Source organism: Trachinotus anak, unplaced genomic scaffold (genome assembly GCF_046630095.1).
Source record: "Trachinotus anak isolate AG129_WGS33_773 ecotype Australia unplaced genomic scaffold, CSIRO_AGI_Tana_v1 ptg000003l, whole genome shotgun sequence".
Lineage (NCBI taxonomy): Eukaryota > Metazoa > Chordata > Actinopteri > Carangiformes > Carangidae > Trachinotus > Trachinotus anak.
Genome location: NW_027273854.1, coordinates 11,836,136 through 11,858,901, shown reverse-complemented (window position 1 = coordinate 11,858,901; position 22,766 = coordinate 11,836,136). Strand labels below are relative to the sequence as shown.

Genomic DNA, 22,766 nt, shown 5'->3' with positions numbered 1-22,766 from the left:
ATCCTACCATTATTTTGGACATCTTTGTTAACTGCTGGGGAATTTTAGAAGAGGAAAATTAATTGAGTAATTTGCAGATTCTTTTTCATTCTGTAATTTATTTATATCTGCATTTATTGGTGTATAGTGTGTCTTAGAAATTCACGCAAAATGAATCAATTCATGCCTCTGATTTTTGAGGGATGTGGGAAGTCAGTCAAAAGGATTTATGAGACTGAAAAAAAAACCATTTTGTGGGGTTCCCAGTGTGCAGGGTCAGTGGTCTCTGATACAAACAAACCACATAACTACAGCGTCTTTGGTTGAACTTCAGCTGGGGAGTTCCCTGTATGTCATTCGCTCCTCTCTCCCATAGTTTCCTGTTTCCATAAAAGCAAGCGGCTAAAATAATAAATGAGTAGTATAACTGAAAAAAGGCGAAAGAATTACTTCATATGGAGTTAGAACTGAACTCAACCGTAAAGTCTGGGAAACTAAAACAGACAAAATCCTCACAACTGATTCTCAGTGGGATCTGCAACATGTGCACATCACATATGTTTATTAGTGTACTGTGTTTTATGTAGAATACTGAAGAATATTGTAGTTCTTCTGTTAAAATGGGTGTTATGGTTTTGTCTTTAGAGCCGCACTCTGTACATTTTGTTTCATGAGGTTGGGCCTATTTGTTGTGTACTAAGTATATGTGTAGACACAATAAATAAAGGGCAGTTATGGTTTTGGTAATAGAGATGATAGTGACAATAATGTCATGTTGCATTATGGGAAACAAAAGATCTAGTGTTTTTGGAACTTGACTTCATACTAGAGCCACATTCATTTTTTCCATATAGTACATTGGGTAGTACTATCCAAGACACGTAAATGGACATGGCATAGTATTTCTAAAACATAAAGATATACTTACTGACTACAGTGTACACTTTCAGAGTGTTTTTAGAGAATTTATTGAAATTTCTGGCTGGCTGCCCATCACCCATGGTCAACAGTCTGGCTGCTGACTCATTGTAATTTCCTGCCTTGTGTTTAAACTTGAGTGAAGGTCACTTAGGAGCACTTCCTTTTCTGTATGTCCTCTCTCTTCTGCCTCATTTCTGCATGACAGATCTTACGCCGTACTTTTATTGTCTTTGCTTTTGCAGGTCAGGTGAAGGGGCAGAACACCAAAGCTTTTTTGAAGATTGTTTAATAAACTTTTATTATTGAATCAATGCAACTGCGTCAATACATCCTTCTCACTTATTATTATTAATATTATAGGAAAATTGTAGTCACTACTGACATTTTTATTTCCTGCAAGACATAGCCTTTTTACTGCCTTTTACTCTGGCTGCCAGCCTACTTTGCTCACACTCAGTAACTTGACTCTGATAAGAATAACCTGGTTTGAGTTTCAATTGATCCATGAGATTTTTATTTTATTTTATTTTTTTTTAGATCTGCTACATTTATTTGCCCACTCACAAATTGCATTTTTTGGGGATTATTTATTGTCAATCATTTGCAATCACCTTCTAGATGTAGCGGTTAGCTAGTTAGCTGCGTATGTGTTAGTGTTAGCTAACTTCAGTTTTACACCGCATAGTAGTGGCACATGTCTTTCAAAGCCAAAGGGATTTCAGCGGTTCACTCACTGTGTTTTGATTTCACCCTTCCTCTCTTTCTCTGTCAATATGCACCGATTTCTGGTTGTTATGCCTCGCAACGGTCAGACTATGGTCCACGGTGATCCCTGATCCCCAACCCAGATACACAAGCAGTGCACCCCCAGTTTAAAATTCAAAACTGACATTGCCAATTACATTGTACTGTGCGATTTAAATAGAAAATACATAAATAGACAAGGAAAAATATACTGGATTAAGGTACACATGTTATTTTTAACATACAAGTCCACATAAGAATAGTTAATTAGATATAAATGAAGTTGTACCCCCTATGAGGGGTGGGTTTAAAATTAAATACATTATGGGCAGATGTATTATTAGATTATAATGGTTTACATTTTAGATACCATAAAATAGTGCATGTTATAGCTTACAGTCCTAAAGAACATTCAAAGAGTAGTGCCAGTCTGGCAGTTAGTGACCATTTAACATTTCTTTATGGCCTCTGATTCAAAGCAGTCGCTAACATGCTAAACTGACATGGTAAACATAGTAAACATTACCTACACACACACACACACACACACACACACACATGCACATCTGAAGAGCCTTTACATTCAATACATTAAGTACGTTTATACTTTTGCTTAAGTAACATTTTGAACACGGGGCTTTCACTTGTAATAGAGTTTTTTTTATTTTTTTTTATTCTTGCATTGGTACATTTATTAAGTAAAATCTGAGTACCTATTGACCCGCTGCTGTATTCTTTTGGTTCAGACACTTGTTGATGTTGCCCAAACACAACTTACTAATCAACTCACAGTCACAATGTAAGCCTCAAGCATCACAGCTCAAGCATCCATAAAGAAGTAAAAGAATAATGAATCCATCCTCGCCTCTCGTCTCCTCTCACTGTGCAGCTTGCTTTCTCTCCGTGTCCCACTTTATCACACAAGTGATTTGGGGATGTTACACATTAAGCCACACTAATTGATTTAGCTTAAAATGCTCTCAGTGCACTGGCTCATCAATCTGCCTTTCTTCTGAGTGTGACCGCAGTGCTCCTGCTTCCTGAAATGAGCATGAAATGAAATGACTAATCCACTTCAATTAGCCATTTCGACAAAAAAAAAAAAAAAAAAAAAAAAAAAAAGGAAGTCTGCCAGCATAATTTTTTTTTTCTAACTTTCACTGGAGGGTGTTAAAAGCAGGGATGTTTGGTGATTGCTTGGGTCTGTGACTCCATGAATTTAAATGCACTTAACAAGTATAATATTTGTTGTGACATGATTATATTTCATACCTCATTTCCTGTGACAGCGCGACATTGGGCATTATTTATTTGTAATGTATAAAGTCAATTCAGCCCATTTCTCTGCATTTCATGGTAGTAACCTTCCTTTCCCTTTTTAGTTTTTCTTTGGTCCCTTTGGTATTTTAGTTGTCACTCACAAGCTGCTGCAGAGTACATTACTGTGCGCTCTTTTCTCTCCTTCTGGCAGGTTGGATTTCAGCACAACATTGTGTGAAAAAAGATGGCTCCTTTACCTCAGTAAACTTTCCAGACTCTGTCACCCACTGTGCATGTCGGCTTTCTGCATGCAAGTGTTTTACGTTCTCTGTCCGCGGCAGCTCTTGTTGCACTTTTTTCCCCCTCACTGTATTTCCTCAAGAGCACCTTCAACTGATTTTAGCTGTCAGAGTCCTACTTCACACCCTTCCTCCACTAAATTCATCAGTCCAACTATTTTCAGCTCATCTAACATGGATCCCCGCCAGTTTGTCAGTGTATGTCTGTCTGCCTTATTTTCATGTTTACAGGAACATGACATCCTTATGAAAATGGATCAGTATCAATTAAAAATATAATATCACAAAATTAGATATGTCATTTTCAGCCTTTATCACTTGACTCATGCCAGTAGGTAGAAGCCAGTGGGAGCACACACTTCTGTCCTCTCAATGCTGTCTCAATGTTTCTGTCTAAATTGTTTAGAAACATCCAGAACATGAGCAGGCAAAGCCTGTCCACGTTCACCAGACGATCAGAAGAGATTCATCTGGGATCAGATCTCCACTTTATTTAAGTATGTTGACTCTAATCTAGCTGGATGACACAGTCTAACTCAGAAATGCATTGTAACAGAACAAAATATTTGCCCTTTAAGGTAATATGCAGTATTTTGGGGGCTCATAGTGTATTTACTGTAAATGTAGTTGTCTGGCGCCCCCTGCTGCATGACAGAGCCCATAATTGAACACTTGAACGCTTGGTGTTTTCTTGAAAGGTCATACTGGTTTTCATCTCAGCCTGTCAATCAGCTGGGATGGCTGGTAAATGTAAGGAAGTAGCCAGAAGGATAAACTGTGTTTAATTTTTTATCCAGAAGTACTCTCCTTTTCTCTCACCAGGCTAATTTAGAGTACTGTTGTTATATTTTTCAAGATGTTGGACACATAAACTAGTCTCTGTCTGTGTGTACATCAGAAAAAACAGATACAGATTGGTTGTATTAAGTTTCTTCTTCAGCAGATTAATTAAACAACCATCTAGTGTCAAAATCTGCGCAGACATTATTCTGCACAGTGAAGCCCAAACGCTTTAAATTCAAAACTTTTCTCACTTACATCAAATTACTAACAGCCTCAAGCAAAGGCATCTTGTCTGATTTAATGCTTCATATTATCACTTGCATATTTTCCATCTTTCGTATCTCTCCTCCTGTATCTTTGATCTCTGCAGCAGCTCAGGTCACCATCCACACTTTGCTGGGACTTTAGGGAGCTGCTGCCCGTCCAGTCCTCAGGGGACGGCGTGGCAAGGTCGTAGACAAGGGAGGTCTGCCTCTACCAAAGTACTACTTCCCCTCACTGCTGCAGCAGGTCAGACGAGGTGACGGCTCCCTGCTGAAAGTGATTCATGGGTGTGCTGGGCAGCATTTAATCAGAGAGTAGCTCAACGCTTTTATCACAGCGAGTGCTGAAATGACAAATGAGTGGCAGAGGGAAGAGTGGGCAAGGACTGATCCGGTTAGTGTTCACCTTATAATGGTGGGTAAATGTGTGTGTTGTTATTTGCTGTTTTAGCAAAGCATTATGTGATTTGTGTGCGTATGAGCAGATAAAATGTCATCTCACAGATCAATAAAAGCCACAACAAGCACTCAGACTGCACTGTTGCCCTGGACATTACGTGCACATAAGTGTGTGTACAGTAAATGTGTGTACGGATTTCTGGGATGAGTGTGGATCTTTCAGTTTCCCTTTCACAGCTGAAACCATTATTCTATGAAGTGATTAGTTGATTGACAGACTGACTGTTGTTGAAATTTTAAATGGAAATCCTTAAAGGAGTTCTTGTTAGTTTTGGTACATAACCAAAGTTAGCATTAACAGCTGTTTACTTACCAGTTGAAAGAACATGGTGTGAGTTCAGTCAAATTTTATTCCTTTACTCACTTTCCAGTAGCTGCTGAGTCACTCGAGCATCCAGGCTGCCCTGACAATGTAGCACTGCTCGGGGGGTGTATTATAACCTCTTGTGTTTTAAAAGGAATATTAGTTGAAGCTCTTGGCAAGACTGGTCAGTAAACAGCTGCCAATGCTAATGTTGGCTATGTAGCAATAGCCAAATCTAACTATCTAAGTAAAGTAAACCTACAAGTACCTCAAAAAAGTAAATGAATAAACTTAAATAAAGGTATTTTCCACTAGTGGTGACTTAAACCTTAAAGCAATATACATATGTCTGTATTTCACTGTATGTCTCTCTTCTCACACCTTTACTTGTTCTGCGATGGATTTTGGTGGAGCCACAATATGCTGACAAAAACTGAGCATGCTCTTCCGCCAGCTGTCTTATTGGTTTACAACGTCTTTTTATAATGTCTACTTGCTGTCCTTCATTGCAGAGTTCAGTGCATACAATAAACTGTCAGACACTTAGCCAAAGATTAATTTCTAATTCTCAGACTGATTTGTTTTAATATTATTAAAGGCCGTACAAGGTAAGATTATCCATTAATTCACAAGAAGAAAGACAAAAAAGGAGGATATTTCGTCTTTTCCCCTGCTTTCCAGGGGTCATGAGATGACTGTTTTTTTAGCCATCTCATGACCTCTGAGGTTCATCTTGTGACCCCTGGGACAGCTCCTGACCTCCAGATTAGAAACTACTGATATAAAAGGAACTTCACTGATGTAATCATGAGTCTATCAAAAGTGAGTTACATAACATTACATAACATTTTATGGAAATTAGCTATGGATAAATAAAATACTGTGCCAAATCTGTCTCATTTTTTGGGACACTTTAATTTATTTTCAGAACACTGCGTATATTAAGTGAGTGGATTTCCCTTTGAGATAGCAGATTTGTAAGTCAATGTGATGCAGAGAGGGAGAATATGTTCTTTATTTCTGAAAACACAAAAAGAGAGACAAGGTTCTACAAAACCATCAACTGTGACACAACAGCACTGCCATAGCTGCCGTTTCACCCAAATGAGGGTAAATGTGATCTGAGGTCTGAATTAAATCAACACATCATGTACTTTTCCGTTTTGAAAAGTGCTGTTTTGAAAGTGCAGTTTATCTCCAAATTGCTTTCACAGCTCAGTCATTTGGCAGCTGTTTAAGAGCCCCCCCCCTCTCTCTCTCTTTAATTACGTGCCGTGCATTTAAGTGTCAACTCAGGTTTGGCAGTCTGTCTGTTGTCTGCTAAATAAAACATGAAGTGTCTATTTCTGTCTTCTCGAAAAACACCGTGCTCAGGAAGTGACTGCTGCTGCTGCTGCTGCTGCTGCTGTTACCAGGCCTGTTGTCATGTCACAGATACATCTGTTACATCACCTGATGCCTGAGCTTTGATAAATGACCCTATGTTTTCTTACACAAAACATATGTGGAGACCTTTTCTATGTGTTAATTTTTAGACAGAAATTCTTGAAAAAATATCCCAGTATCCTGAGAATTGTGGAGCTGTGGATATTGGTTGAATGAGTTGTTTGCCTGTGAATGGCTCCAGGCAGCTGCAGGTAAAAACAAGAAACAAAGTGAAATCCCAGTAGATATATAATGTTAGGGGTCCTGGGGATTGTGGACTTAAGAAAAATCATACTTCAAATTGTTTTATTGGCTTTATACTTGATGACATTTCCTAATTTTATAACAACTTTTTGTATTTTTACCTGATGCCAACTGTACTTGTCAGGCACTACCCTCTAAAACCTGAATAAGTACATTTGGATTTCAGTTATTTTTTTTAAGATGGCAGTTTATGGTCTCTGACAGTAAAAGTAAGGATAACATACCGTATTTACTGTGTGTGAATTACTTTTTGGGAAACAAAGTGAATATATTTTTGTCCATACATAGTCCATATAACATAGGAAAATGAAATATTTCCTTACTCAGTGTAATAACAATGCTTTATGGTAATTTCTGTGGCAAAATTAAGGTTTACAACATCAGTACATTTCTACATATTGGGTTTTAATAAGTTCAGAATAAAAGTAAATATGTATATTTATGGGAAAAAGAATGGACAGTTTTATAATTAGTACTATTATTCTTAAATATACATTAGTAGAGTCTGTGATAAGATAAACGGCTAAATAAATGAATTGAAATGAATAAAGTCAATATAAACAAAACACGGGGGTCAGTGGCTTTATTAAATTCTTAACAAATAACTTGCTTTAAAAGACTGTATATTTTTACAACCTTTACAAGCCACTGATAAAATCAACTTTTGGGTTGCCAGGTTGTTGAATATCCCTTTGACTGATGCACCGTTTCACCCTCTGGAAAAGGGTTTCAGAAAATCTGGACTAAAATTCACTTCTTATTATCTTACTAACATTAGTCTGGAATCAGATGGTCTAGAGTAGAGATAAAAAATGAAAGTGCCACCTCGTCCAGGTGTGGGTTAAAGGTGGATCTGAGCGGTCCTCTGTGACACAAGATCACGGTGCTATTTGAGCTATAACCAGACAGACCAGAGTCCCACTGCGCGCTGCATCCAGTCATTACGGTAGGGTGTCCCCAGGTAAAGCTGCAGGTGATTGACAGGTGAGAGAGGTGACGCGTTGGGAGGCACTGCGGGCGCAAACAGGAGGTACCCTATAGACTGGATTAGTTCATGAACCAACCGGCACCGGTATGGATGTGAGAGGTCGTAAGGAATATTAAGGTAAGTTTATTAATATGAGTTAATGTGGATATCAGGAAAGTGTAAGTTCAGGACATGTGATGGGGACGGATCCTCGCACCGTTTGTTCATTGCTTTTACTGTTAAATGTCCCTGTGGCTCATCACTGGTTTCAGAACCAGTGAAACCTATTTGGTAAGTCTTTTTTTTTTTTTTTTTTTTTTTGGAAAATTAAATTCAGTCGTCATAAAGTATCCTTGCAATGGAGTGGTACATTTTTACAGCACACAGCTGTTGAATATTGAATCATATTATTCATTTTATATTGTTCATGAAGATGTCAACCACAACCACGAATAAGCAAAATACTTTAAAATGTGTTTCACAAAGCTGGAACTGGAAGAAGCTGATGCAGAATACACAATATGTGGTACTGTCAGACAATGTGAGAATAGTTTTTACAGGTCAAACATTAATGATGCTAAAACAATCAATAACCAATATTTCCCCTCCTTCGACACATCAGGACATCTATGCAGCTGTGTGGTCCCAACATGAGTGACAGTGGAGGTTCTCTGTGCCAGGTGAAGCAGCTTCCCTGCCACAGCGTCCCCCTTTGTCGTCTGCAGGCCAGTGGACATCACATGCACAACCTCCCCCACCTCACCCACCAGCCCAGGGCCAACCACCCAGACCCGGCTGTCATCTCCAGCCCAGCCGTGGCCATCCGAAACAGGGTAAATGGAGCTATGGCAGCCAGCTGCAGCAGCCCCGAGTGCGCCGCCTCCAGACTGGAGGAGGAGGTGGCACTGGCCCGAGGCATCTCCACAGGGAAGGTGGTGGTGACAGGAGGAGGGGGATACTTTGGCTTCAGGCTGGGGAGAGAACTGGCCCGACAGGGGATGTCAGTGATCCTTCTGGACATGAACAAGCTGCCTTGTGATGTCCCTGATGGAGCAATCTTCTGTCAGGTATGGGACAGTGGAGAGGGACCTGACTCTGTCCTGCTGTGTACTTCTAAATTTCATTTATGAAACATATATTTCTATTTTTCCAGTTTTCCCTGCATTTCACCCAATAACTTTGCCCTGAACTAGATAATTTAGTACCAGCCAGTGCTGTTAAAGTCTAATTGTACAGGACACACAACAGTGGCAATGGGTATGTAGCAATACAGTTGTGGCATTTCTTTTTCCCCGGAAATTTGGCCAATAACACCTTCCTTCACTGGTAAATGTTATGGCCCTCACTACATGGTGACAAAGAGCCATCTAAAGTAAAAGCCTCATACGTGCCTTAAGGTTCAGTTGCTAAACCTCCAACTTGGTTATGCAGAATTATGCAGAATTTGACAGGTGTATTCACCTTATTCATTTTCAATGAGCTAACCCTAAAACATGGTCATTGATATTCTGTTACTTATTACATCTTCCTTTAAGTCCTATAGGGAAATAATAATTAAAAAAAATCTCACTTAAATGTCAGTTTTCTAATCTTTATTTTAGTTTCATGTGTCATGACATACATAACAGTGTGAATAAAAAAAAAACAAACAAAAAAAAACTTCAGCACAGGTAGTAAGTACTCACTTTTAGCCTTTTCTCCTTATATTAATTTTATTTTGATGTCTTTTATTTAATTATTTAATATTTATCTTTGCAAATAAAGATAACTCAAAACAAAACCAACTGTAAATTCACCTCAACCTAATATTTATTGTCTCATATTAAATATAAACATAAAACAAATTTCATTCTTTTTTTTACAGTGCTTCTAGATATGGTTTGAGATATAGATTACATGAAATACACAGTACAGTACTCACACTGCTCCCCACAGACTATAAAATCGACTCTAGTGTTACCTTGCGTCAGCCAGTGTCAGTCTGCATGCTGGCTGGAAACAGACACAGGTGAGTGATCCGCCTCTGAGTGCCAGCTGCTGACTGGGTCAAAGAGGGTGGAGATATGATTCAGGTTTCACCTGCAAGCCTCATGACACACTTACCTTAATTATAACTATCCTTTCATGACATAGTTACTGATTTACTATGTCATTTAAACTGCTAATGCTGTGTTGAGGATACACACTAAATGCAACTACAAATGTTAATAACAAATCATAATAGGGATAAAATCAATACTTTACTTACCACAGGTCTACTTTATGTCTTCTCTTATGGATGGATCTGATTCAGACCAATGTCTACAGAGTTTGTGTTAATTAACTGAGGGTAATTCCTCTTCTCTCTTTCTCAGAGTGACATTCGAGACTATCCCTCCCTCTACAAAGTGTGTGAAGGGGTCGACTGCATATTCCACACAGCATCTTATGGCATGTCTGGACCGGAACAGGTGACTTCCCTTCATGTCTTCTTTAGCATCTTCTTACCACTTGATCATTTTAACAAAGGTCAGTGAAACAGAGACTCTAACAAGTGAAGATTTTCATGGAATAATGAAATGCTGCAAATTCTGTACTTATATTGTCTTTAGAAGAGAAGCGTTCAGAATTCAAATTTAATTGATTGCATGATTACGTCAGCTTAGTAGTTAAGTGACTGTAACTAGTTCTCTGAAACTACTCACAGACAGTAGAGTGTTAAAGCTCTACTTGCCAAAGTCAGTATGAACTGTAGGAATAATTTTCTGAAGCTCATCTACAGAACAAGTTTGATTAGTACCCGGACACGACATGAAAAGCAATAATTAAATATTACTTAGGAGAGTTTTATGATTAAACAACAACCAATGTTGATTCCTTCTTACATCTTAACATTGTCAAACTCATGATGGACAATTTTTAAAGAGGATCAAAATTGATGCAGCAGAACCAGTGATATTGCCTTTTATTCCACATATTTTCTTCCTTGTCAAAACCTGGTGCTTACATTACCCACGCAGCAAACTCAGCTGCTGAAAGCTTGGTGGTAGATTCAGGTATATTATGCTAGTAGCGGTTGATGTAACCTCAAGCAGAGATGAGGAGTGGGTTACAGAGATATGCTAACTCACTTCAGCCCCAGCCAATGGTGACTTTACAGTATCAGGTTTTGTGCAGCTCAAGGCACAAAAGGCTTAATACAACATTTTTCTCATACTAAGTAGTACTCTTCAAGATCTGTGACCAGACTTTGATGTATGAAATCGGTGGCATTCTGCTTTAACGTTGACCTTTGTCTCAGAATATTTTTTTTTCACAGACAAGTGTCAGTGCTCCATCAATGAAGTTGTTAAATCAAACATACGTCACTGCAATAATCTCTTGTTTGGGTACTTGCTTTTTTATGTATGAGAGACAGGAAGTAGGAGTGGTCTCTGTCAGGTGCTGTCATTCAACATAATAAGAGACCACTTACTTACTGACAGGATTTGTGTTATCATCAGTACTTGACTGAGACATACAGTATGTCAGCTCATTATTGCACCAAAAAAATATAAGGAATGAGTTATCTACACTATAAGAAAGGGTGTAGTTTAGTAGTGGTATTTTTCTGTCTGTCTTTGCCTCCAGTTGCAGAAAGAGCAAGTGGAGTCAGTCAACGTTGGAGGGACAAATAATGTTATAAATGGTAAGAATACATACAATGGCTGTCATTCTCAACATCATGCATTTCATATGCAATGTGATAAATCAGTTAAATGATTTCCGCATTGCATTTGGACAATGAAAATATCCCATCAAAATATGATTCCAATTTCCAATAAGCAAAAAAGTCCACAATGTATGCCAAAGTTTATCTGAAGTTAATATGAGGCTTCAACAGTCTGAGTTAGACAAATCAAGTAGTTCTATATATAATAGCTTTAATGAAAAGTTACGGACGGATGGATTCTTAACCTCACAGGGCGTATTGAGGCAGCAGTTGTAACGCAAGTGCTGCTTCTTACGACCTTTTCACAGATATTCCTGTGTACGGTCTCATTGCTACAACTTGGAAAGCGCATTAATTGCATTATTTCTGGAAGATTTTTTGGTTGCTGCGAGTTTTGGGCAGCAGGGCAGTGTGAATGAGCTCATGCCCCTAGAAACCAATCCTTTTGTGCTGCTAATTCAGGGGGTGTACTCAGGTGCATGCAATTGAACCTGATGCGTGAACAGCTGAGAGCAATTAAGCTTATGCTATTTCAGTAGCAGACTGTGGCTGAAGTGTCTCCCTCCGTGGCCCTTGTCTTGCATTTGATACAGTGAACCACCGCATCCTGCTATCCATACTCTCAGACATAGGCATTTTGGGCAAAGCCCTTTGCTGGTTTGAATCCTATCTCAGTGGGCACTCCTTCATTCTGTCATGGCAAGGGAAAATGTCCCCAGCCCATCCCCTCCCCACTGGAGTCATCTAATCATCAGTTCTGGGAAACCTCCTCTTTGCAATATACATCAACGCCTTGGGTGCAGTTATCTGCTTACATGGCTTCTCATTACATTGCTATGCTGACGACACCCAGCTATACCTGCCGTTCCCAACAGACGACCCCACTGTCTCTGTGTGGATCTCGGCCTGTCTCTCTGACATATTCTCATGGATGAAGGAATGTCACCTTCAACCAAACCTCTCAAAGACTGAACTCCTAGTCTTCCCAGCCAATCAGTCTCGTCATCATGATATTGATACCGAATTTGCCTCTCCTTATCCCTTACCCCAACTAAGATTGCAAGAGATCTTGATGTCATGCTTGATGACCAATTATCCTTCCCTTCCTTACCATGTTGCATCTGTCTCTCTGTCATGCCGCTTTACTCTATACAAGATCAGAAAAATCAGGTCTTGGTCTTGTCCATGATTCTTTCACACCTTGACTACTGCAGTGTTGTTCTGGCAAGCCTTCCTCTGTGCACAGTGAAACCTTTACAGATGGTCCAGAATGCGGCAGCCCATCTGGTCTTCAATCAGTCCAAAAGGGCACATGTCACTCTGCTATTCATCAGCCTACACTGGCTACCCATGGCCACCCACATCAAATTCAAGTCACTAATGTTTTCCTTCAAAGTGACTTCTGGGTCTGCACCCATCTTCTTGAACTCAATCATAAAGCCTTATGGTCCTTCTCGACCACTGTGTTCCTCTGAGGAATGTTGTCTGGGTTTGCCATCCCTGCACACAAGACAGTCTCAGTCCAGACTGTTCTCATCTGTGGTTCCCCAATGGTGGAACAAGCTACTGAATTCTATCAGAGCAGGGGCATCCCTCTCATTTTCAAGAATTTCTTGAAAACTCATCTCTTCCAAGAGCACCTCCTTTCCTATAAACCCTAATGTGTCTAACTGGCACTTATTATTCACTTTTCTGCGCTTCCTCAAACAATCTCCTTGCATTTATTAAATAGATGTAGAACTTAACACTTACACCAAGGTTTCCTACTACACTGAAGCTTACTGATGTCCCTCACTTGTAAGTCACTTTGGATAAAAGCATCTGCCAAGTGGGTAAATGTAAATGTAATCTGCACCCTGCCCTTTATTGTACCAGCATTTAATTTTCTGCCCTCTTTCAGTCTGTATGGAGCGGAGCATCCCTCGGCTGGTGTACACCAGTACCATCAATGTGGTGTTTGCGGGGAAACCAATTGAGGAAGGTGATGAGGATTCAGTGCCGTATGTGCCACCTGACGTGGTGGGTGAAAAGAATAGGATCAATTGCTGTGTTACTAATACCAGATTTTTACCCATAAATTATTCTAAATGTTGCTTTCACAAATTTAGTACCAAACATTAGGAAGAATTGTGTGTTTTTCTGTTCCAGCACATTGACCACTACTCCAGAACTAAAGCGATTGCAGAGCAGATGGTCCTCTCAGCCAACGGATGCTCCCTTAAAGGTGTGAAATGATCCGTATGTGTGTGGGATGACGGCGTAATCACAGGGCTACATGAAAAGTGTGTAATCACAGGAGACTGCAACCCTATCTTTTGGTTTCTGTGTAAAAACGTTTTTGTGTGTTTGTTTGAAATAGCGACACTAGGAGAGACTGAGGCGGTGGTAGCCATGGAAACTCAGCATGCAATCCTATGCAGTGATACCAGTTTAAATTTAGAGCTGGACAAAACAGTACCAACGACTGTGGCAGTCATGTAACTCCAAAAGTGCATCAAACACACACACACACACACACACACACACACACACACACACAACCAATACTAGCAATCTTCTAATGCATTGTAATGGGTTTTATGTTGGACAGCATGCTTAACAGGTGTGAAGCCTCTCATTCCCTCTTTCAGTAACCCTACACCCTATCAGTGACCATTACCTTATATATCCAATCAAGCTTAGAGTAAGGAGATGTCTCACTATATGCTGCAGGTTAAAGTTCATATATCTGTGACAGGAGGATGTGGTTTAGGTTTCTTTTTCCCACTGTCTGAAAGGCTGAAAGCCGTGGTGTCATAAAGACACCTGAACAGTGGTGGAAAGAGACAAAATACATTTACATAAGTTTTCTACATAAGTGAAATTTTAAGTTAGTTTGTACTTTAATTTATGTACTTTATGATTTTATACTACTTCATACTTCTACTCTGCAACATGTCAGTAGAAAATGTACTTTCTTACTCCACTAGATTGATGTGAGAACTATATTCAGATTTTACATTAAAAAAAAACATGTGATTATCATATAAAACACAATGCATTGTTAAACGACCAGTGTATTCCAACCTTAGTAACAGTGTTACTAGTAACACTGTAACACTGTTACTAAGGTTGGATCCAACAGCCTATGTCAAAAAAGCAAATATTACAAATATGTAAAGGATTACTTTGTGTTTTCTTTTTTAATACTATCAAATAATGTAATATATCACAATATATGGTATCTCATTTAAATGTCAGTTTTACAGTTGTACAGAACAAAAACATTTACTTTCAGTATTCACAGCATTTCTTTATTGTTGAGTAGTGCTTTAAAAAACAGGTCTATCACATGTGATTGTGCATTTTTACATTGTAGTTTAGGTAATTTTGCCAAAGTAAAATATATGTACTTTTCCCACTTCTGCACCTCAGTGGTGAAGCAGTCGTATATGAAACATGTGAAAGACCTTTGTATATGTATATGTATATGATTATTTTGCTTTACGTTTGAGAAAACTCATAAATGTATATGTTTAGTAGAGCATGTATATGTTTGTATCATGTCTTGTGAAGGAGGAGAGCTGCTGCGGACCTGCGTCCTGCGACCCTGTGGCATCTATGGACCAGAGGAGAGGAGACATCTTCACAGAGTGATGGTGAGGGACGAAAACAAACAAACAGCTGTCTTATCATAAAGATGAATTCCTTTTGTGTTGGCACTGGAAAAAAAAGCACTTTTTGCAGTGTCTGAGGCCTCCCTGGCAGAGTGTGGTCCAGCCTGAAGTAGTTACATTATTAATGGAGCTCTCAAGGCATCCAGTTACAGCTACCTTTTCTTCCAGTCTTTCCTCTACGAGGCAGTTCTAGGTTTATTGTCGGCTAAATGGCCACCAGGGCTGACTTTAATATTCAGCAGGTCAACCACATTCTCTGAATCTGGGGTTGATTTGTACAAAGAAATGTGTCTAAATATGGTATGTTCAAACAAACAAATTGTTCATACTTACCTTTCCAAAGCATTAGCATACCATAGGTTTTGATATTTACAAGGACATTAATTTCAGTTTATCATAGTACAGTATATAAAAAAAACAGTTTAAAATCCTCTAGAGTTCAAATAGATTTTGGTTCATGTCTGTGCATTCATTTTTGTCTTTGTTTGACAGCTTTTAAACTGCTCTTGCCCCATGCATTGTATCTATGAACTCAGCTCTGACTTCTCATGTTTAAGTAAAAGTTGCAAGGAACCCAAAACACATGAAAAATTACATAGGAGCCTATAAAAATGTACAAATCATTAGTCATAATCACTGAAAATGTTAAATATATTATATATTAAATAAATATATTTATAGATATCAAGTGAAGCCTGGAAGCCCAGATCAACAAATTAAGTTACGTAACTGTACATTAAAACCTGTTTAGTGTATTCACTGCTGAACAGAGGGTAAAGATGCTTCACACTTGCTTTGGCTAGTAAGTACTGTTGCTTGTAATAACTTCTCTCTTTGTGTGTGTTTTTTAAAAAAAAAACTCTCGGCTGCTGAAGAGCTATGCTAACAATCAACATCCCTAGATGTTTTGAAGAGAACAACATGAACTATGTTGTTTTTTGCATTAAAATAGTTTCTAGAGCAAAGTGGGATTTTCAGGTTGATTCCCATTTATTATCAGAAAAAAATGTCAAAATCAGAAACAAAAAACACATTTGGCCCTGAAATATGTTGAGAATGAATTAAGAGCAACTTGTGTGACTTTTGTAAACATCTCAAGCCAAAAGAAACAACACAAGCAAATCAAACCGTCCACTCTTTCTCCTCCACCTCTGTTTGTCTCAGGTGAACGTGGAGCGGCGGTTGTTCAGTTTCAGGTTCGGGGACCCCCAGGCCAGGATGAACTGGGTACACGTAGACAACCTGGTGCTGGCTCACTCTCTGGCAGCTGAGGCGCTCACACTGAAGAGGAGCTGTGTTGCTGTGAGTCACACTGTCCACCGCAGGACAAAACACCCACAGATGCATGTGATCAGACCACTTTGAGCTATAACCACACAGATTAAATCAGGCTTTAACAGATTATTCCTAAAACGTTTTATACTTAATTAATCAGTAACCACTTCATGACCTAAAAGCTAGTTATTTATAACTGATGGTTGTTTTATCAGCTTTTCTTCTCTGTTGTCAGCTTTTATGATCACTTTCATAGTTTAAGTCAAAATAATATCCGGTATTTTGTTTTTAACTCACTCATTTCTGTTTGTTTTTTTTTTGCAGAGTGGACAGGCCTATTTCATTAATGATGGAGTCTCAATCAATCTCTTTGAGTGGCTGACACCTTTGGTGAGTTAAAGGATAAGGCTGGTGATAATCTGTGCTTTCCTTACTATCCACAAATCCCATACAGCCATAGATCTCCACTGTTGTACTCTAGAAAACACATCAGCGAGCTACACTTTTCACTGGGTGACATGTTCCTTCATCACCACTTACTTCATTCTGCTGCTGGAAATACGTACTGGAACACTAAATGTATAAATCCACAGCTGAAAGTAGTCCCCATCAAAAGCACTATTAATGCCTTTTTTGTGATTTGCTACAAAACTATAGTATTTCAGAAAATTACTCAGTCTTTTTAAGAAATGAAACTGTAGGTTTGTGACCTGTTTTGAAGAAACAGTAGAAATGAATGGGTTTGGGGCCACAGAGTGCTAGAAACAGTGTTTGTATGTAGTAGTCTGAAAGTACTGAGGGAATATTAAACATTGCTTGTTGTAGTCTTTACATTGGATTTGTTGAGAATAAGGGAAATCATAGAATAATGCCACCCTTATCTTGATATAATTTCAAGGGTATTTACAGTTTAATTGAAATGTGCAGAATTTACTCCCCTTTGTTTTGTATTCCTTGTTCCATTGCAGTTTGAAAAGCTGGGCTACAGCAGACCATTGATAAATCTGCCTGTTTCACTGGTCTATTCAGCAGGTAGTGCTTTTCTTCCTCCAATGTGTGTGTTTTTTTTAAAATACTTCTTATACCATATTTGTTTAAAGATGTGCTGAGTTGGTAATACCATTGACTCTATGTATGTTTATCATCTCTTTCAAGCCATCTTGGTGGAATACTTGCATGTAGCTCTAAGACCCATGATAACGGTGCCTCTCCTCTTTACCAGAAGTGAGGTAATTCTGCTTCCTCCTCTCTGTCTCTTGAAATTTTCTTTTGATTCTCGGGCTTTGAATGGATTCTACAGATCCTGCCCTCTCTGCATGTTTTTATTCCAGTTTTTAAAATGTCATATGTCATCTTTGATACTACTAAAAATTGTCTGACTTGAATGAACTCTGAGATACATTATAGATCATGAGGATGTAACTGTGTAGTGTTGAAAGTTTGTGGCTCCATTGTGGAGCTCTGTGTGAACATATGCATGCATGCCTAAATGAAAGTGTGTGTCCTGTGTGTTGGAGTTTAAGGTACCTGCTCACTAATGAGCAGATTCTTGTTTAAGTCTCTCCCACAGCAGTGAAGACAGACTTCATCAGGTATTTTCCTATCAGCCCCCCTGCTCTGTCTTGTGCATGAATTATGGAAAACAAAAGTGAGCCTTGAATTAATTAAAACATATTGGCAGATAACAAAATCTCTAAGTTCTCATGGTCACTGGAAGCCCTTTAATACTATTTGCTGGTCTGTAGCACTATTAAACACAGTAATTATACTGTATCAGGCTGAGGGCCTTTACGATGGATGCCAAGGAGCCTCCGTTCTGGCCTTCAAGGTCCTCATGAATGAGTGATGAGGCAGAAACCAAAGCTGAGTGCCGAGGGCCTGCACCTGGAGCTCATGCTGTCAGACAGCTGCTGGCTGGGGGATCGATGATTGCCCTGTGAATAAAACATAGACTGCTGTAGGTCAGAACAGGAAGTTCAAGATGAAGTTTACAGGAAGTGACCTCAGTAAGATGGCTGTTGCCATGGTGAGTGGAACGGGTAACCTCTCGGCTGTTCTCAAATGATCCTGTCAACTCTCAGGTTAAACAGTTGGAAGACTTTTTCCTCTCGTGCATAAATTTACAGCTCTATAAATGCATGGTGGAAGATGCAGTTTCAAATGTCAAATCACCGAAAATATAAACACTGCAGAGGGCTGCATCAAGGTTTAGTACCCAGCTGTCTTATCTTGAAGTCTGGTGATATTCTATATTATTCATATTGTCAAGAAATCCCACAAAAAGATCAAAACCATCCTACAAACAAGTACAGTCATATTGTAGGCTGGAGATATACTTGCTTTTTAACCATGCATAATTGTTCACATACTTGACTGTAGCACGTGTTACTGGATGATTCCCCTAGAGGGCACACCAGAGAGCTCAGATTGTAAACAACTACAGGATTTGCATGATATAAACAATAATTATGGCATGGACTTGGTCTATTAGCTTGTCTTCAAAACTTTCCACCATTGTTGTCACTGCTAACGTGCCTACCCATACTGCCCCTATTGTTGCTGTGCATATTGCATCTTGCAGATGCATAGTGTTAATTTCTAAGGAAATGCACAACCGGCGCTCAAAATGCATGCAGGACACGAGGCAGCCACAATGCACACATGGATGTGTAGTTAAAAGCAAGTATATATCACTTTGTGCGATAAAGCTTCATTTTTGCACAAAAACACAATGTTGTTGCGGTCCCAAATGCAACCTGCCGTGGATGGTGCGCTTGTAGTGTTTCTAAATGTGATGTTGTACTGGTAGATCAATAAAAACAGATCTTTTGTATAAGGAACTGAAGCAGTTTTACATAAGAGGAGAGGAACTGACTCTTGGGAGGATGAAATGCTGGAAAAGAGCTTGAAAGAACTCTTCTTGTCTCACCAATGTCTATTTGAGCTCTTTAACCATTGTGTGTATTCGCATACAGATACCTTATCCCCAGGCAGAAAGAAAATACAATAACTGGAGGCATCCATCAGTCACATGCTATCAGAATGTAACACCCAGTTTGCCAAACTGAAGTTAATTTAACCATTAGCCTGAGAGGATGTTCTTTGCCTTTGTCTTTTGGCCTGGCCTTCTCTGTGGCAGCTGAACAGCTTGCTAGAGATGATTTATGTTTGGATAAAAACTTATGTGAAATTATAAACTTATCTTCCACTGCAGGTGAGGAACATTGCAGTAAGCCACACTTTCAAGATTGACAAGGCCCATCGAGAGCTGGGTTACTGTCCGAAGCCCTACAGCTTCGCGGACTCTGTGGAACAGTATATGAAGTCCCAACAGCCATGCTCCCCCTCACCTTTTTTCAACCTCTCCTGGACCCCCAAGCACCTCATCCTGCTGCTGCTGATAGGTCTCAGTCTGGTGCTAATGATGTTATCCTGCATACTTTGTCAGAACTAAACTATTTTTGCTGTGCTGGATGGACAGCTGCACTATAAGCTGCCTGAGGCATTGTAATTTAAAATAAGACACATCATTTGTTTGTTAGGAAATACATTTATTTGCTTCTGTTTTTTTCTTATAAAGTGATGGTGTATTCTCATCACAGATGACAGATGGAATAAAATATGCCCTAAAATAAATTTTCAAAGTTCAAAGTTTTGCGATATCCCTTTGATTTAAGTACAGATACTATCTCTCTTCGACCTTTTCGACATTAGTATATGTGTGTCTAATTTCAAAATGATGAAACTACCAGGCTGCTGAAAAGTATTACACTTGAGCTATGTTGTCTACAATTACTATGATTTCATTAAAAGGAAAAAATATAAGACTTTGTATTACAAATATTCAAATTTTGATTGATTGTATGTAAAGCATGCTACTTTCTATGATTAAGGTGTTGAGATTTTCATCTTTAGAGTTTAATTAGTATTTAACTGGTAATTTTGTAAACTTTTAGAAATAAAAGCATTATTAATGAATGCCAGTGACCATTTTATATCTACAGTAAGCAAATGAATTTTCAAGGTCCCTATTTCTTCTCCTCAATGAAAACTCATGAGGTAAAACAATACATTTTCGTTGAAAATCTACGAAATAAATTAGAAGTGCTGGGCATCACAACATGGCATGTTTGAGAATAAGTCGGTGTTTTGTGCACATGTATGCTGCCACAAGGGGGCGCACTTGCACTGCCAAAGATTTTCCCAACGTACGGCAGTAATGTGAGGCAGCAAAAATGACCATGGGACACTGCACAGGCGTATATGCGCATTGGTTTCACATTACAGTGCAGACACAAAGGGTGTACTGACGTGATTTATTTGTACTGAGAAAGATCTGTAAAAGTAAACATTAATGGCAGCGGTGGGATTCGAACCCACGCCATCGAAATGACTGGAGCCTAAATCCAGCGCCTTAGACCACTCGGCCACGCTACCTTAGTACAAACGTGAAGCATATGTCATTTAATCGAAACAATTACAGCCATTTCCTCGTATTAGCGTATCTACAGCTTTATGTCGTCTCTGTTCGTGTTATTATCGATTATCTACTAAGACTGATTTTATTACGTAACGTTACAGGTCTGCCCATGGACTTTAAATTCGTGTGAACAGGATTATACCTTCAAAAGAATATAAAACATTAAATGTAAAACGATGTATCTTTACTGAGGCATTTTATAAATGATTTCCTATGGTTTCATTGATGATTTTACATAGGTAAAGCGGAGCAATGTGTAAAAAAAAAAAAAAAAAAAAAAAGGGAGAACGGGGTTGATAGTCACTTTCATTTGAATCCCTCAAAAATCAAAGTCTTAATAGATTCGGGAGAAATGCAGTGCCCTTACTTTCCTTAAAGTTATTCTCTTCAAAAGATGAGGACAGCTCAAATACATCTTGTGCACTTGTGGCAATCATCACAAATGTGGGGATGGTAGTCCCTATGTTATTTTCATGGGAAATGCAACAACCTAACACATCTCCTGCATTGAGACAACATAAACAGTGTAGATCAACAGCATTTTTATCTTTTTATGCAAACAATGCAAAGGACAACACAAAGAACAATCATTTGTACAATGACAACCAACCCCAAAGAGAATGTGAGCATCCCCAACAGAGTTTTTGCTACTGGTAATGATAACGTCCACATGTAACGTAGCTAGCCTATCTAAACTATAGCTCTCCCGACAAACCTTTTAATGTTAATAATTTTTTAAATAGTTAAACCCATTATGCAAAGAAACTAGAAGCGAAACACTGAAGTAATGGATATTTACATTTTGACATGAAAAACATTAAAAGTCCTCTCACCGCAACGTCAAAGAGCTTACTCCAGAAATGTTCTTTTGACCTCTGATGCCAATTCTGAAAATTTCTGTATCAACAGTTTAAAATAGCGCCCTCTAGTGGGCAAGATTTGATTACGGTGACAGCCAACAATAGCAGCCAACAAAAGTTAAAACGTAATAAATTTTGCATGCATAAATACAGACATGCATATGTATAGCCATATATAAGTAGCTATACAAGAAAAACAAAGATGGACAAAATATAATTAATAGATGAATAGTTAAATGAAAAGAGAAATGAAAACTACTAGTTTGTCCAAAATGACTTAAACAACAACTTTATAAATAACATTGCCATATAGAAAAAAACTCCATGGGATTCTTAATCCATAAATGGTACCCACATCTTTGGATATTCCCTATAACTACTGCATATTTCCTATAACTATACTATAATCTTTTTGTTCTTTTTCCTTTTTCTTTATTTTCTTTTTTGATTATGTTTTGTATGGACATATACTCAATATGAAATAAATCTAATGGTAAAACATGAGAAGAACTAAACATATAAATTAGCAAAAGTGTTACAAATACTTGTGTATGCATCAGATACGCAGCAGAATCACAGGCTTACATTATTACATATTAACAGGCTCTATGTTTTTATATGACATTGGATTATTATTATGGATACATTCATTTGTAAGCAGGATTTCAATGTTGCAGCAGGCCAAGGAGAAACTAATTTCAACTATTTTATTTGCTGTTCAATAGTTTAATTTATGGCAATCCTAGATGATAAACTCATTATAGATTTTCCATATAAAAGCTTAATTAATCTGCAAAATCACTTGTAACTTGAGCCATCAGTTAGATGTGGCAATGGCAATACTGAAGTACCCCAAATCTTTAAGTAGCCTACTGCAAAGTAGTTAGTCACATTCCTCCACAGTCCAACACTCAATAACCTATTGTCCCTGAAAAACATCAGTTATCTTACCTCAGTTTGGATACAAAATATTTATTTGAAGGCATCCAGTGATTTTTTTTCTCTCAGTATAAGAGAGAACATTATAACTGTGCACAGATGGTTACTGTTGGTATGAACTTGTGTGAGGCTGGCAGAGCTCCAGGAGCGGCCACACAGAGGAATGTGTGGAGGATTTGCCTTGAGTTGGAGTCAAT

General features: G+C 38.5%; 1 protein-coding gene and 1 non-coding gene across 2 annotated transcripts; one reads left to right on the top strand and one right to left on the bottom strand.

Annotated features, from left to right (window-relative positions):
• The first annotated feature begins 7,330 nt into the window (after positions 1–7,330).
• On the top strand, positions 7,331–20,488 carry sdr42e2 (short chain dehydrogenase/reductase family 42E, member 2). The gene is made up of 12 exons (XM_071462852.1): positions 7,331–7,806; positions 8,291–8,735; positions 10,023–10,118; positions 11,278–11,335; positions 13,260–13,378; positions 13,508–13,583; positions 14,915–14,997; positions 16,180–16,317; positions 16,615–16,680; positions 17,259–17,322; positions 17,446–17,519; positions 19,505–20,488. The coding sequence occupies exons 2-12, from the start codon at positions 8,298–8,300 to the stop codon at positions 19,742–19,744; spliced, it is 1,452 nt and encodes a 483-aa protein (XP_071318953.1). The 5' UTR covers positions 7,331–7,806; positions 8,291–8,297; the 3' UTR covers positions 19,745–20,488.
• Positions 20,489–20,645: 157 nt separating this feature from the next.
• Positions 20,646–20,727, bottom strand: trnal-uag (transfer RNA leucine (anticodon UAG)). The gene has a single exon. It is a non-coding gene; the product is annotated as a tRNA-Leu (tRNA).
• Between the last annotated feature and the right edge of the window lie 2,039 nt (positions 20,728–22,766).

Excerpts from the sequence above, each read along its gene's own strand:
- sdr42e2 (XM_071462852.1), top strand. The coding sequence starts at position 8,298 with ATGCAGCTGTGTGGTCCCAACATGAGTGACAGTGGAGGTTCTCTGTGC. Across the intron at positions 10,119-11,277 it reads GCATGTCTGGACCGGAACAG|TTGCAGAAAGAGCAAGTGGA; the intron begins GTGACTTCCCTT and ends CTTTGCCTCCAG. Across the intron at positions 17,520-19,504 it reads TCCTCTTTACCAGAAGTGAG|GTGAGGAACATTGCAGTAAG; the intron begins GTAATTCTGCTT and ends CTTCCACTGCAG.